The 16,855-nt window shown below is 44.9% G+C and overlaps 1 protein-coding gene across 1 annotated transcript in view; it reads right to left on the reverse strand.

Annotated features, from left to right (window-relative positions):
* Positions 1 to 7,049: 7,049 nt before the first annotated feature.
* The window catches only part of RSPH14 (radial spoke head 14 homolog), a 209,257-nt gene continuing 199,451 nt past the window's right edge, over positions 7,050 to 16,855 (reverse strand). The window contains exons 4-6 of the mRNA XM_073312560.1: positions 16,052 to 16,277; positions 9,154 to 9,290; positions 7,050 to 8,004 (exon numbers count right to left, since the gene is read on the reverse strand). Coding sequence (XP_073168661.1) covers positions 7,766 to 8,004; positions 9,154 to 9,290; positions 16,052 to 16,277 — 602 coding nt within the window. The 3' untranslated portion in view covers positions 7,050 to 7,765. The remainder of the gene's footprint in view (positions 8,005 to 9,153; positions 9,291 to 16,051; positions 16,278 to 16,855) is intronic.

A 16,855-nucleotide genomic window follows, 5' to 3' on the forward strand; every position in this document is an offset into this window, starting at 1 on the left:
TTGACTGCTGTTGTTAGCATCTGGACAAGATGGCTATCAGCATCTTTACAGAATGCATGTCTCATCAAGTCTCTGTCAACTGTCAGTAATGGGGCAATTTCTAAGTATAGACAGGGCTGTTCAGGAAGTTTAAAGGAATTGCTTATAATGGAAATTGGTTACTGCTGGTTCAGCTAAGATCAGGAAGGGAAAGGAACTCATACTAAAAGAGGGAGAGAATGGATCCTGTAGGGATCAATTTCTCCTATTGCAGGAAAATAGGAAGGCTACTCACCTTATAGTAATTGCAGTTTTAAGATGTGTGGTCCCTATGGCTGTTCATTGTAGGTGCACACATGCTCTGGGTGCTAAGGGCTGGAAATTCTTTAATAGTGTCTCTTGATCCATGCCTGTGTCCTGTGCCTCCTTGTACTTCCATGTGAGGGCATAAAGGGCAGCATGGACTGACTGCACCCCAGTTCCGACTACAGCGAGAGGAAGGAGGGTGGGTTGTGAATACCAGTTGGGACCACACAGCTGCAAAGACCTGCAGCTACTCTAAGACGAGTAATCTTCCTTTCTTCTTGAAGTGATGGTCTTTAGAGTTATTTATTGTGGGTGACTCCCAAGCATTGCTCCTTGAGGAGGAGGTGCGAGGAAGTATGCTGTACCACAGAATGGGGGATCACTGAGCAAAGGAGGCATCTGCGGCCAAAGCTTGGACCAGAGCATCATGCCTGGTGAATGTGTAGGGAACTCCAAGTGACTGCTCTGCATGTCTTTGAGAGGGGAATTCCCTGTAAGGAAGCTACAGCTACAACTTGAGCTTTCATAGAATGGGCCCTGACAGTTTGAGGAGGAGGGGCTTTCATGATGTCACAGCAGAGGTATTCAGATTGGTTAAGGTAAAACTCAGATGGCACCTTAGATATGAACTTAGGATGTAGGTGTAAAGAAACCTTGTCCTCGTGAAAAATAGTATAAGGTGGATCTGCCTTAAGGGGTCCAAGTTCCCCTATCCTTCTGGCAGAGGTAATAGCCATCAGAAAGGTAACTTTGAAGGACAGGTGCAGGAGGGAACAAGAAACTAAAGGTTCAAAAGGTGGTCCCATGAGGGCAGAAAGGACAAGGTTAAGGTTCCCGGCAGGGACTGGTTTCAAAACTGGAGAAAATGTCCTTATGATGCCTTTTAGGAACTTTGCACTAATGGGGTGAGTAAAAACAAAATAGCTTTTCACTGGGGAGTGGAAAATGCCATTAGCTGCCAAACCAGACGTCTTTAGCGAGAGAAGAAATGGCAGTAGAAGAGTGATATCTGATGCCTCTGCACATAAGCAGTGCTACAGGCACCAACAGGAGAATCGTTTCCATTTCGCAAAGTAGCTCTCCTGCTGTTCTGGAGAATGGCTTGAACTCCCTCAGAGCAGGCTTGCTCTAGGCTCAGTATCCATTGAAAAGTCACACTGTCAAAAGTTATGGGTTGGCTTGCCCTGCTCTCAGTCTGGGACAATAGCCCCTGAAATGGCTGCAGGAGGATGCATGGGCAAAAGACTAGTAGTTGTATGGTTGTGAACCAAAATTGCCTTGACACCAGGGTGCTATGTGTATCACTGTCACTCTGTCAAGTTTGATCTTCCTGTGTACCTGAGGAAACAGAAGGGATGGGAGACACGGCACATATCCGCAGTTTTGACAATTGTACCTGGAATGTGCCCCCTCTGGGGTTGAGGCCTTTGGCAGTCCGGGAACAATAAACTGGACGCTTTTTGTTGTGCTGGCTTGAAACAATCCCAAGATGGGATGCCCTATTGCTGGGTGAAGTTTCCACTTGTGATCCATGCAGAAATGCCTGCTGAGGCTGTCTGTCCATAAATTCATTAGCCCTGGGATGTGTACACCTGAGAGGGTGATCCACTGCACTGGTTCCAAAGGTGGATTATGTCTTCATACAAAGCAGGAATCTCACTACTCCCTGCTTAATTATATAGTAGATGGTGGTCATGTTGACTGACCTGACATGGAAAAGTATGAACAGAATGATGGTGTGATGGGTTACGCCTCCCCCCGCCCCTTCTGGGGTGCCACCTGACGTACCACTGAGCCCGCCTGTTCCACCAGCCTGGGCTCCCTTACACTGTCCTGCTGATCCAGGTCCTCAAGCCTCCGCCAGCACACACACAGGTAGGGGGACATCCAGCTGCAGAAAGAAATCAGCTGAAACACTGAAATCAGCTCTGCATGGGAAAACTCAGGTAGGGAATTGTCCAGCACTCAAGTGGACCCCCCTCTAGAGTGTAAACCCAAAATTGTATCATCTTGCGCTGCACATAGAACTGTACAGTGTAAGATCATAAAATTCGCTCCCTCCCTCAATGTGGAGGAAGATATGCACAGCCTTTTTCCCCCCAGGTATGAATTCCACAAACTGGTTTCAGAGAAAACAAAAACTAGTTTATTAACTACAAAAAATAGATTTCAAGTGATTATAAGGGTTAGCAAACAGATCAAAGCAGATTACCCAGCAAATGAAACAAACACGCAAGCTAAGCTTAATACTAAAGAAACAGTTACAAGTAGTAATTTCTCACCCTAAATGTTGTTTTTAGACAAATTACAGAGGTTCTTGCAGGCAAGTTGCTCTTGCTTGCAGCTTAAAACTCCAGGTATTTCTTTCACAGGCCAGACACCTTTCCACCCTGGGATCAGCTCTTCTCCCACCCCGCCTTGTCTTTGTTTCTTAGATGTTCGCAGCAGTCATCCTGGACGGGGATTCAGTGAAGAACAAACACTGATTATGTCACTCCCCTGCCTTAAATAGGTTTTACATATGGCGGGAATCCTTTGTTTTCCAGTGTGGTCCCCCCCCATCCCTCCCAGTGGAAAAATACTGGTATTCTATCATGAAGTCCAGTACCAGGTGACATGATCACATGACCCTGTAGTGTCAAAGCAGCCATGAGTCAAAGGCTGTTTGTAGCATCCCAGGAAGGTGGAAGATTAGCATTTTCAAAGATCTGTTATTCTCCCTAATGGTCCATTGACTGGTCCCCAGCTAGTCAGCCAGACTGATTGCATTCTGTCTGGTGGGCATTCCCCAGGTGCAAACACTTTTGTAGTACAGATGTATAGTCAATATTCCTAACATTAGATAAAAAAAATGATACATGCATACAAATAGGATAATCAGATTTAGTAAATCATAACCTTTCCAATGATATCCACAAGACTCATCTTGCATAAAATACATCTTAGATATGCTATAATCATATTATAACAATATTTCTATGAAGAATATGGGGCATAGTGTGACAGATGGGCAGGAATGTCTTGCATGCTTTGAGAACTGCTCAAAGCCTAAGTAGGTTGATATGTAGTCTGGATTCCTGTGAGGACCAGGAGCCTCAAGCTGTCTGACCATTGAGATGCCTCTCTACTAGCATGGGGGTATCTATAATAAGAGTCTTTGTAGGTGGTACGGGAACAAAAGGGACCCCCACACCTACTGCCTTTCTTTTCCCACCATGTGAGCAATGTCAGTATGTCTTGAGGAAGAGAGAGCTTCTTGTCTAGAGAGTTCCTTCTTGGGGCATAGACTGCCCTTAACCAGATACGAAGGCATCACAGAGGCAGAAGTGACACAGGAAAACGCCATCATGTGGCCTAACAGAACTAAGCAGACCAGGTTGTAGGAGGAGGGCTGAGATGAAGCTGGCTGATGAGATCCTTCATGGCTAGGAATCAGTCCAGAGGTAAGTAGGCCCTTGCTGTGACTAAAGTTCAGGTCTTCTCTAATGAACTGTATGTTTTTCAAGGGTGTTAATATGGACTTATCTAAATTGACTTGAAATCCTAGGGAATGAAAGAATTGAAGTGTGGCTGTGGTAATTGCCTGTATCTTTTGGTAGGACCAACCTGTGAGCAGCCAGTTGTTCAGGTAAGGAAATCTCAAACTCCCTTATCTGTGGCCACCACCACAAAAACTTTTGTACATACCATTGGGGTCACTGAGACCAAAAGGGAGCACCCTGTATTGAAAGTGCTTCTGGCCCATTGCAAAGCACAGAGACCTTTTGTAAGTGTGCTGAAGTCCAAATGAAAATGTGTCCCCTTCAAATCAAGGGTTGTAAACCAGTCAACTGATGTGAGGGAGGGTATGATAGAGGCCAAGGTGGTCATTCTGAAGTTTATGTCATATAAAGACATTCAACTGCTAAGGTCCAGAATGGGTCTCTGACATTTGTTCTTTTCTGGAGTGAAGAAGTACCTTGAGCAAAAGCCTTTTGCCTACGTGAGATTGTTGGGTGGACTCTTGCCTCCAACTGAAGAAGGGAGACCGCCCCTTGTTTGAGAATCCTCTTGTGAGAGGAGTCCCTGAAAAGGGATGGGAAGGTGAGGGGTTTTTTTGGGGGAAGCAATTCTAGAGTATAGCCTTTTGATATAATATTCAGGATCCATTTGTTGTGATGGTACACCACATCGGAGAAAAAATGGGCTAGGTGGCCCCCAAAGAGGATGGTAGCAGGTGTTAGAGACTGACTGTGGAGTCTTGGGCACCACATCAAAACACCTTCCTAGGAGGTGGATGACACTGAGAAGTGGAGGGCAGCAATGTTCCCTCTAATTTTTTCCATTAATGTGCAGAATGAATTTTGTTGTGTACCAATATCGAGGTAATGTGCGGCTGTGCGCCACCAGTAAAAACAAAAAACCTAGATACAATATATATTTTTTAAAAGTTACCATAGGGATAATTACTCCAACCAGGACAGGTTAGGCATTTTAGAACTCACTACTCAAAGAATTAAATTTAAGTATAAGAGAGAAATACAAATTATTAAATGCATAGACCAGTCAAAAAACTCAAATAACAGCACTTTGAAAGAATAAAATTGCAGAGAATATATGTGCATTGCAGGAAGTATCAAGAAGCAGCAACAACAACAATACAAGTATGTGTTAGGAGGTGAGTGTGAAAGACAGTGTGTGTGTGAGAAAGAGAGACAGACAGACACTGTTGTATGTGTGAGAGAGACATGCGTTGCCCCTTTAAATATGTTGCCCTTTTAAGTAGATCGGCACTCAAAACAGATACAGCAGCAGCCACCAGCAAGCTCCCTCATCCCACTCCTGAGCCCTGTCACGTCCCCCTCATCTGCAGAGATGGGGTACAGGGGCAGGGGGAGAGAGGACACCCTGACATCAGCACCCCCCCATAGCTCCGCACAGTAAGCAGGAGGCTCCCAGGAGCGGCTCCAAGGCAGAGGGCAGGAGCAGCGGAGCAGTGGGGAGAGGGGCACCTGAAGTGCGTGGCACTTGATAGCCTGCTGTGCAGCCACACTGCCACAAAGCTTAGAGAGAATTTAGGAGGGCAGTGGTGCTGGGTGTCTACTCCATTGCATCTGTCCTCTGATGGAAAAAGGATGGAGGCAATGAATGATGATGAGGTGGAGGAATCCTAGAATACTTTCTCCTGGGTGTCAGAGTAAAAATACCTTAAGAGCAGAGGGTAGCACAAGTGTCTCTGAGGGTATGTAGCGACTCGTCAGTCTTGTCACTAAATAAGTTGGTAGTCTTAAATAGGAGGTTCTCAATTGTGGTTTGGATCTCTTTGGGGAAACTAGAGGCCTGTAGCCATGAATCTCTTCTCATGACTATCGAAGTAGCCCTAGAGTGTGCCGCTGTCAGCCACATCGAGGGGCACTTGGAGGGAAGTTTGTGCATCTAGCTTTCTTTCATCCAGGATGTCCTGGAACTGAGGTCCACATTCTTGAGGGAGCTTGTTCACAAATTCTGATAGCTTATTGTAATGTAAAAAGTCATATTTGGACATTAAAGCATGTTAGTTTGCTATCCGGAATGCTAAGCTAGCCAAGAAAAACAGCTTCCTTCCAAAGATGTCTAGTTGCATGGTATCTCTATCCGGGAGAGTGGACTTGGGCTGGTATAGCCGACTTGGTTCTGTAACTGTGTGCATCACCAGGGAATTGGGGTTAAGGAGGGAAAAATTCCACTCCCCTGGGGTGGGGGAGGAGAGAAGAAATGCTTCTCAGCCTGCTTTGGGGCTGGGGGCTCGGATGCAGACATATGCCAGACTACACTGGGAGATTCCATGATAGCCTCATTAATCATGAGTGCCATTTTAAAAAGAGCTGTAGCCTGAAATATGTCTAGGAGCTTAAGGGTTTCATTCTGGACCTCCTCCAGAGGAGTCTGGAGAGTGCTGCAATTCTCCTGAGAAGGCCTGCTACTGGTTACAATCATCTGGACGCGAGGGAGAGACTGGTGATACTGCCTTGTCTGGAGAGCAGGTGGTGCTGGTTGATCCTCCTCCATCAGCTGTTCCCATGGAGATTACTACTTTGCTGGGTGAGGAACTCAGGATCCTCATACTCAGATGCCCGGAAGCATGGATCCCAGGAGCTTGATTAAATCCACTGTGGTGGATCATAGTGGAAGAGAGGTGATCCCCATGCTCGGTACCACTGGTCCCTGGTCTAGAATTACTCTTGACAAGGCAGGGAAATGGAGTTGATCTGGAAGCCATGTCATGACTGATAGACCTCTGTCGGCTAGCTGAAGGGAGTGACAGTACTGACTCATATTTGTCCAATAGATTTGTCCTTGTGTTCCATCACTGGGGCTGATGGGACCTGTTTCTGTCAGAGGTGGATAGGAAAGAGATGGAGGCTGAGCCTCCAGTTCCCAGCAAGGCCCTGGTACTGGCAAATATTGCATCAATGGAGTGGGGACCTTCCACAACAGTGTTGGTGCCACAAAAACTATGGACTCTGGAGCTGCATAGATAGCCACGTCTTCCAGGAGAGTGTATCGAGGGCCCACATGGGGTGAACTGCCCAGTGTCCTGGGCTTTGTCAGGACTGTCGATGCCCTCTTACAGATGGAAAGTCTGCTTATGGACGATACCATTGGACTATGGACTATCTGTGATGTTTGCACTGAAAAGTCGGGCTTTATTAGCTGAATAATGTCCAGTTAGGTGTATCTATGTAACCGGCCTTCCTCGCCCCTTCAGAAAATGGACTGAACTATTAAGAAGGGGTTAGGCTTCATCAAAGAACATCATGGAGATCCTGAAAGACATGGAGCCTTCAGAAGATACATAGTACCATAGTGGATGGTAGTCTCCACTCAAGAGATGTCACAGAAAAATCACCTGCAGAAGCATAAACAATCAAAGAGCTCCAGGATTGGGCAGCCCCTGCAGAAGATGCTAGGGGGCTCTGAAGATGTGACATCTCTTTCAGGGAATGTTAGGATGCTCCAAGATAGGTTGATTCCCTTTGGCTTATGCCAAGGAGCTCAATGAGAGGGCATGAGTGGTTTGACTCCTTTACAAAATGTTACTGAGCTCTAGGAAAAATGAACCCCTGAGTGGGTTTTAAAGTTCTAGAATCTGAGGGACTGCAACATTTACTTGCCATACAGTTTGGTGCCTTGAAGAAGGACAGAGAAGGTACAGTGTGGGATGTAACCCCCAGCTATAGTACCTTCACTTATCATAGGTAAAAGATAGTTACACAGAATGGCCATACTGGAGTAATAAAGTAAATATTTCAGGGACTCCCTGTTCCCTATTCTAACCCCAAGACCACACTGTTCCCTATAGATTTCTATGGGCAGAAATACTGAGGAGCAGTTGTAGGTGAAGTAAAACTCTTGATGTGCTAAAACAGGTAGGGATTTAATACAGAACATTTGAGAAAAAGTCTGTCACACAATGTGCAGGGGTTTTGCTGCTATTTTATTGCTTCATGATGCCCTGGGTTTAAGGTTTCCATTCGATGACTTTGATGGCAATTTTTGCTGCTCTGCTTACAGCCTCGCTGGAGTCATTCAACTGCCCTCGAAAGAGGTCCACATGATTCAGTAGTGTCTTGCGACCCTCAGGTGCCTCAGACAGTATGGTTAGGGCTTTGATTGCATTCAAGCGTACTTTGCTGGTTTCATCATTGACCAGCTTCAGTAAAGGTGGAATGGCATCTGCATTAAGAGCTGCAAATTTCCCTGAGCAAGAAATAATTAGACTTAAAATTTGTTATTGACTATAATCAAATAACCACTTAACAAGCCTGAACCTGTTAATAAACAGCCGTGACCACACACTACAAAGAGATCTAGCTCTATCTCCAGCTCTGGTTCTAGATTTTGAACACTTCAGTGTTTGGTAGTGCTGAGAGTTGTGGGTTTTGGTTCAGCCCATCTCTATTAGAGACCACAATAAACCTCAATTTTTTATTCTTAAGAGAGCAATCCCACTACTTTAGTTAACTCCCCCTACTTTCCACATTTTATTTATTTTACTTTGAAAAGAATCACTTCGATCTCAAGAGACATCAAACGATAAGAAAAAATGTCTCAGGGCAAATGTCTTCAGGAACACCCTACATTCTTTTCTTTTCTAAGACCGTCTAAGTAAATACTTAGATCCACTCCTGTATTATCTTCCAGAGCAAGGGGACCATTTGCAATGGTAGGCAGAGGATTGAAACACAATTACTGTTATTAAGGATTCTTGTATGTCCAATTACACATTCAGCACACTGAAAAGTTACCCATTCGTGTTTTCAAAGTCATGTATCTGACTTTGATGAGAACTTATGCACTTCTCCAATTCCCACTCCCCCCCCGGTTGTTGGGGGAAACGGTACCTTTTAAGCACACACAAAACTACAGGAAAGTAATGGAAAACGTAGGCACTCCTGCTCTCAGCTAAGGATTGCAGGTTCAAAGCATTCCCAGGGCAGTTGCTGGTTGTGGGACTCTGACCTGAACTTAAGGCTTCCTCCTAATAGCATCTTTGAGGGAGGGTGGCGTTATAACCATTACTTGCCCTCTGCCAGAGTGAATCTTCCCCAGGCACAAGTAGATCTGACATACATTTCCCTGAGCCAGTGGAGGTAGATCAAACCAACTATATTGCAATACCTAGACACTATGGGTGAAAAAAGTAGCTGAGGGACAGACCTAATGAAATGTCCTGTTTTTACTAGTTTCTGCAACAACTTTAGCATTATCTGAACCTAGATTTTTTTAAATTTATCTTGGAAAGTTATGAAATAAAACTGTCAGCTGATCAAATGGCACTAGTCTGATAGCTGAACGAAGAATTCTCTGCTTTACAGGAAGTATCCCAGCAGGAGCTGCTTCTCTCACCTTGGGTCGTAATGGTGGCATTCATCAGTGCTCCTGCTGCATTGGCTTGGACCTCGGGATCTGAATCCTCCAACAGGCTGACCAGCACTGGGATAACCTCTTCATCCCACACAACATTTTTTCCTTCCAGAGGGACACTGAGGAAGAGAGAAGGTTAAAGTGCTTTCTTGAACCTATGTCAACAATCATAGAATCACAGAATATCAGGGTTGGAAGGGACCTCAGGAGGTCATCAAGTCCAACCCCCTGCTCAAAGCAGGACCAATCCCCAACTAAATCATCCCAGCCAGGGCTTTGTCAAGCCTGACCTTAAAAACTTCTAAGGAAGGAGATTCCACCACCTCCCTAGGTAACGCATTCCAGTGCTTCAACACACTCCTAGTGAAAAGGTTTTTCCTAATATCCAACCTAAACCTCCACGACTGCAACTTGAGACCATTATTCCTCGTTCTGTCATCTGCTCCCACTGAGAACAGTCTAGATCCATCCTCTTTGGAACCCCCTTTCAGGTAGTTGAAAGCAGCTATCGAATCCCCCCTCATTCTTCTCTTCCGCAAACTAAACAATCCCAGTTCCCTCAGCCTCTTCTCATAAGTCATGTGTTCCAGTCCCCTAGTCATTTTTGTTGCCCTCCGCTAGACGTTTTCCAATTTTTCCACATCCTTCTTGTAGTGTGGGCCCCAAAACTGGACACAGTACTCCAGATGAGGCTTCACCAATGTCGAATAGAGGGGAATGATCATGTCCCTCAATCTGCTGGCAATGCCCCTACTTATACAGCCCAAAATACCATTGGCCTTCTTGGCAACAACGGCACACTGGTGACTCATATCCAGCTTCTCGTGCACTGTAACACCTAGGTCCTTTTCTGCAGAACTGCTGCCTAGCCATTCGGTCACTAGTCTGTAGCGGTGCATTGGGTTCTTCCCTCCTAAGTGCAGGACTCTGCACTTGTCCTTGTTGAACTTCATCAGATTTCTTTTGGCCCAATCCTCTAATTTGTCTAGGGACCTCTGTATCCTATCCCTACCCTCCAGTGTATCTACCTCTCCTCCCAGTTTAGTGTCATCTGAAAACTTGCTGAGGGTGCAATCCACACCATCCTCCAGATCGTGAATGAAGATATTGAACAAAACCGGCCCGAGGACCGACCCTTGGGGCACTCCACTTGATACCGGCTGCCAACTAGACATGGAGCCATTGATCACTACCCGTTGAGCCCGACAATCTATCCACCTTTCTATCCACCTTATAGTCCATTCATCCAGCCCATACTTCTTTAACTTGCTGGCAAGAATACTGTGGGACACCGTGTCAAAAGCTTTGCTAAAGTCAAGGAAAAACACATCCACTGCTTTCCCCTCATCCACAGAGCCAGTTATCTCATCATAGAAGGCAATTAGATTAGTCAGGCATGACTTGCCCTTGGTGAATCCATGCTGACTGTTCCTGATCACTTTCTTCTCCTCTAAGTGCTTCAGAATTGATTCCTTTAGGACCTGCTCCATGATTTTTCCAGGGACTGAGGTGAAGCTGACTGGCCTGTAGTTTCCAGGATCCTCCTTTTTTTTTTAAAGATGGGCACTACATTAGCCTTTTTCCCAGTCATCCGGGACCTCCCCCGATTGCCATGAGTTTTCGAAGATAATGGCCAATGGCTCTGCAATCACATCCACCAACTCCTTTAGCACTCTCGGACGCAGCACATCCGGCCCCATGGACTTGTGCTTGTCCAGCTTTTCTAAATTGTCCCGAAGCACTTCTTTCTTCACAGAGGGCTGGTCACCTTCTCCCCATGCTGTGCTGCCCAGTGCAGCAGTCTGGGAGCTGACCTTGTTCGTGAAGACAGAGGCAAAATAAGCATTAAGTACATTCGTTTTTTTCCACAGCCTCTGTCACTAGGTTGCCTCCCTCATTCAGTAAGGGGCCCACACTTTCCTTGACTTTCTTCTTGTTGCTAACATACCTGAAGAAACCCTTCCTGTTACTCTTAATATCTCTTGCTAGCTGTAACTCCAGGTATGATTTGGCCTTCCTGATTTCACTCCTGCATGCCAGAGCAATATTTTTATACTCTTCCCTGGTCATTTGTCCAATCTTCCACTTCTTGTAAGCTTCTTTTTTGTGTTTAAGATCAGCAAGGATTTCACTGTTAAGCCAAGCTGGTTGCCTGCCATATTTACTATTCTTTCTACACATCGGGATGGTTTGTCCCTGCAACCTCAATAAGGATTCTTTAAAATACAGCCAGCTCTCCTAGACTCCTTTCCCCCTCATGTTATTCTCCCAGGGGGTCCATCAGTTCCCCGAGGTTGTCAAAGTCTGCTTTTCTGAAGTCCAGGGTCCGTATTCTGCTGCTCTCCTTTCTTCCCTGTGTCAGGATCCTGAACTCAACCATCTCATGGTCACTGCCTCCCAGGTTCCCATCCACTTTTGCTTCCCCTACTAATTCTTCCCGGTTTGTGAGCAGCAGGTCAAGAAGAGCTCTGCCCCTAGCTGGTTCCTCCAGCACTTGCACCAGGAAATTGTCCCCTACCCTTTCCAAAAACTTCCTGGATTGACTGTGCATCGCTGTATTGCTCTCCCAGCAGATATCAGGGTGATTGAAGTGTCCCATAAGAACCAGGGCCTGCAATCTAGTAACTTCTGTGAGTTGCCGGAAGAAAGCCTCATCCACCTCATCCCCCTGGTCCGGTGGTCTATAGCAGACTCCCACCACTACATCACCCTTGTTGCTCACGCTTCTAAACTTAATCCAGAGACACTCAGGTTTTTCTGCAGTTTCATACCGGAGCTCTGAGCAGCCATACTGCTCCCTTACATACAGTGCTACTCCCCCACCTTTTCTGCCCTGCCTGTGCTTCCTGAACAGTTTATATCCATCCCATGACAGTACTCCAGTCATGTGAGTTGTACATGTACAACTGACTACAGTCACCTACCATGCCCCCCCTTCATTTCATAACAAGAATGCTGATGCAGAATTCTCTTCTGTTCTGTTTGGAGCCAAATTATTCTGAATGTTAGAGGGCACTTTAAACACCCATGCTAGAGCTACAAACTGGACAGGGGAGAGGTCAGTTCGTGGCAGAGTGGTTAGTGTTGAAACTACATGCTCAATGCATAGGAGAGATAGGAAGTATGGCAAAAGACCACCCTGGCTTAACCAGGAAATCTTCAATGATCTGAAACTCAAAAAAGAGTCCGACATAAAGTGAAAATTAGGTCAAATTACAAAGGATGAATATAAACAAATTACACAAGTATGTAGGGACAAAATTAGGAAGGCCAAGGCACAAAATAAGATTAAACTAGCTAGAGAGGTAAAGGGTAACAAGAAAACATTCTACAAATATATTAGAAGCAAAAGGAAGACCAAGGACAAAATAGTCCCGTTACGCAATTGGGGGAGGGAACAATAACAGAAAATGTGGAAATGGCAGAAGTGTTAAATGACTTTTTTTGTTTCAGTTATTACCAAAAAGGTTGGTAGTGACTGGACATCTAACGTAGTAAATGCCAGTGAAAATGAGTAGGATCAGAGGCTAAAATAAGTCACCAGGGCCTGATGAAATGCATCCTAGAATACTCAAGGAGTTGACTGAGGGGATATCTGAGCCATTAGCAATTATCTTTGAACAGTCATGGAAGATGGGAAAGATTCCAGAAGACTGGAAAAGGGCAAATATAGTGCCAATCTATAAAAAGGGAAATAAGGACAACCTGGGGAATTATAGACTAGTCAGGTTAACTTCTGTGCCCGGAAAGATCATGGAGCAAATAATTAAGCAATTTGCAAATATCTAGAAGATAAGGTGATAAGTAACAGTCAGCATGGATTTGTCAAGAACAAATTGTGTCAAACCAACCTGATAGCTTTCTTTGACAGGGTAACAAGCCTTGTGGATAGGGGGGAAGCAGTAGACGTGGTATATCTTGATGTTAGTGAAGCTTTTAATACTGTCTCGCGTGACCTTCTCATAAACAAACTAGGGAAATGCAACCTAGATGGAGCTACTTTTAGATGGATGCATAACTGGTTGGAAAACTGCTCCCAGAGAGTAGTTATCAGTGGTTCACAGTCAAGCTACAAGGGCATATCAAGTGGGTTCCCTCAAGGATCTGTTCTGGGTCCAGTTCTGTTCAGTATCTTCATCAGTGATTTAGAGAATGGCACAGAGCAGGGGTCTCAAAGTCAATTTACCTTAGGGCCAGTACCAGTCCTCAAATCCTCTGAGCAGGCCAATAATGTCACTGAAGATGGTGTTCACACCACCTCCCAGCCCGTTTCCCACCCTTTTTCCTCACTCCCTTGGCCTCATGTGCTGCCCCGGCTGACTCTGACCGGCGACTAGTGACACTGCCTGCATGGATGACTCTGCCCAACAACTAGTAATGGTATCTCTGTCCCTCTCCCCCAGCCAATTGGGAGCTATGGGGGGGCGGCGCTTGTAGCAGGCAGTGTGGCTGCGTGGGTCTGTCCTCTGTGGCTCTGCCAGCAACAGCAGGGATAGGGAACCGCTCGCAGAGAGCGGAGCTGACTGAGGTGAACGACACATTGCCAAATGCAACCCCTGGGAGGGTCCCAGGAGCAGCAGGATGGAGTAACGTTGGGGTAGGGGCATGTAAATCTCTCCAGTCCGCTCCCCTTCTGTCCCCTGACCCCGCCAGCAGCCATGAGGGCTGGATGAAAGAACTTTTTAAAAAGTTTCTGCGGGCTGCAGTGGGGAGGTTCTCGTGCCACATGTGACCCATGGACTGGGACTTTGAGACCCCTGGCATAGAGATACATTTATAAAGTTTGCGGACGGGGTTGCAAGTGCTTGTCGGTTAGGATTAAAATTCAAAATGTTCTCAAGAAATGGTCTGAAGTAAATAGGATGAAATTCAATAAAGATAAATGCAAAGTACTCCACTTAGGAAGGAATAATCAGTTGCACACATACAAAATGGGAAATGACTGCCTAGGATGGAGTACTGTGGACAGGGATCTGGGGGTCATAGTGGATCACAAGCTAAATATGAGTGAACAGTGTTACGCTACTGGGAAAAAAAAAGCAGACATCATTCTGGGATGTATTATCAGGAATGTTATAAGCAAGACACGAGAAGTAATGCTTCAGCTCTACTCTAGACTGATTAGGCCTCAACTGGAGTATTGTGTCCAATTCTGGGTGCCACATTTCAGGAAAGATGTGGACAAATTGGAGAAAGTCCAGAGAAGAGCAACAAAAATTATTACAGGTCTAGAAAACATGACCTTTGAGGGGAGATTGAAAACACTGGGTCTGGAGAAGAGAAGACTGAGGTGGGCGGGGGGCCATAACAGTTTAAGTACATAAAAGGTTGTTAAAAGGAGGAGGGGAAAAAATTCTCCTTAACCTCTGAGGATAGGACAAGAAGGAATGAGCTTATATTGCAAAAAGGGCTGTTAAGGCTGACATTAGGAAAAGCTTCCTAACTGTCAGGGTGGTTAAGCACCGAAATAAATTGCCTTGGGAGGTTGAAGAATCTCTGTCATTGGAGATTTTTAAGAGCAGATTAGACAAACACCTGTCAGGGATAGTCTAGATAATATTTAGTCCTGCCATGAATGCAGGGCACTGGAGTAGATGACCTCTTGAGGTCCCTTCCGGTCCTATGATTCTATATAATACCTCAATACTCATTGAGGTATTTTGGTGATACGAGCAGTGAGCACTGGGGTTGAGTGCCTAGTATTTCCACAGCCATTTGCCTTTAAAAGCCAGAAACCAAGTGTTCATATTGTCTAATATTCTAAATCTTAAATGCGGTGCCTCACAAATAACTAGGGTGACCAGACGTCCCGATTTTCTAGGGACAGGCCCGATTTTTGGGTCTTTTTCTTATATAGGCTCCAATAACCTCCCACCCCCGTCCCGATTTTTCACACTTGCTGTCTGGTCACCGTACAAATAACATAAAATACAAGGTCCTTGCCTTGATGCAGGCTTGTAGTTGAACTCTTGGGTTTGATTCACTAAAAACTCTTATTGGTGTACTCTGTGGATGATGAATTTAAGTCTTAAATGAAGAGCCACAGTATGATCCTCAGTGCACAGATCTCATTTGTTTAAGAAGATCTGCCATATTGTAGCTCCCTGTTCAGCATCTGTTTGGGCTGAACTTAGCATGGTAGTTTTCAAAAACAATGATGCCATTTCCATGGAGGATTATTATATTGAACTGTATTACATCATAGTGACCAACTGTGTTATCCTTCACCATACTGCAGTGTTCTATTAACAACATTTATATTGCATTTATATTGTATATTTTACTCCAAGGATTGTGAAATGCTTTACCAACTTAACGAACTGATATACAAAGTATACACAGGGATGTTTTATCCATTGAAATACAGCTACTCTAGGATGAAATACAGCAACTATTTAACAGTACATAGTAAGAAATACGACAAAGTTTATAACAGGAAATGAAGAATGCTGTATCCAAATGAAAATTTAGGTAGGCAAAAAATAATTTAGTTTATTTTAACATTCCTCCTCTTGCAAAAAGTTATTATGGGATCGATTTTGTGATCATAAATTATCAGGATTTTGGTTCTACACTGTCTCTTATACAAAATGGTACTTCCAGCAGTGCTGCACTGCTTAGCACCATGCAGGGGCATTAGCTCACTGCTAACATAGGCGGCAGGTGTGGGGGGTGGAGGGGAAAGTGTGCCATCTACTGAATCGCCAACACCAGAGCAGCTAAGTCCATGTATACATCTAGCCTGATGTTACGCTGCAATGTGAGATGAGACAAGTTTAAAGTGTAAGGTGGTACAACTGCAAACTAGTGCATGGGACTCAATCAGTAGATAAATATTGTCTTGGAACAACCCATGTGCATAGTTCTTTCTTTCCGTTACCTAATTCCCAAAAGGGCACGGGCAGCTTTGCTCCTGATGGCCACTGATGGATGAGTGAGCTTTTCCTTCAGAATGGGAACAGCGCCTGTTGCTAGAGCTTCAAAAGCCTCTACACATAGGCAGCCAGAGAGCGTGTCCAGTATCAACTCTTGGATTTCATCCATTTCAGTTTTCAGTTTAAGAACAAGTGAAGAAATCAAATTGCTTTCCACTATGCCAACAGCACCTGCAGGTGGAGACAGAAAGGAAACTTGGACTGAAAGTGCTAAGCCATTTAATGTTTCAATCAACATTTTGAAATTTGCTACCATGATCAAAATGTACCCAGCTATTTCTGTCCCTACAATAGTGTGGTGTTGAGAGATGGAGACTGTTGTAACTGTGGGCACCGTACCAGCACTCCTCCAACATTTCCCCAGGATTTATTTGGCAAATTTCACCTGTTTGCAAACTGTAAGCAGTTTATAGTTTTCTCAAATGTATTTTCTTGCAGAGTCATTCCCTTCAACCTTATTCTCTCCAGCGTCATTTGCTAAGAGGCAACAAATTATCTACTGCCACAGCTCATGGCTGTTCCTACAATGATTTCAACCCAGGTGAGGCTCAAGTTACAGTTGCTCTGATGTTTCCCATATCCACAAGTGCAATATTTTTCCCTATAATAACTCCTGCTGAGAGATTACAAAAGTGGAATAGCTGTGTGCTCCCTTACACCATTCCTTGCAAAAATTTATACTGGTAGAAACGGGGCTTTGAGCTTCCCAGCCGTCAGCACTTCGCTACGTCCTAGAGAGGAGAATCTTA

The sequence above is a fragment of the Lepidochelys kempii genome, chromosome 15, assembly GCF_965140265.1.
Source record: "Lepidochelys kempii isolate rLepKem1 chromosome 15, rLepKem1.hap2, whole genome shotgun sequence".
Lineage (NCBI taxonomy): Eukaryota > Metazoa > Chordata > Testudines > Cheloniidae > Lepidochelys > Lepidochelys kempii.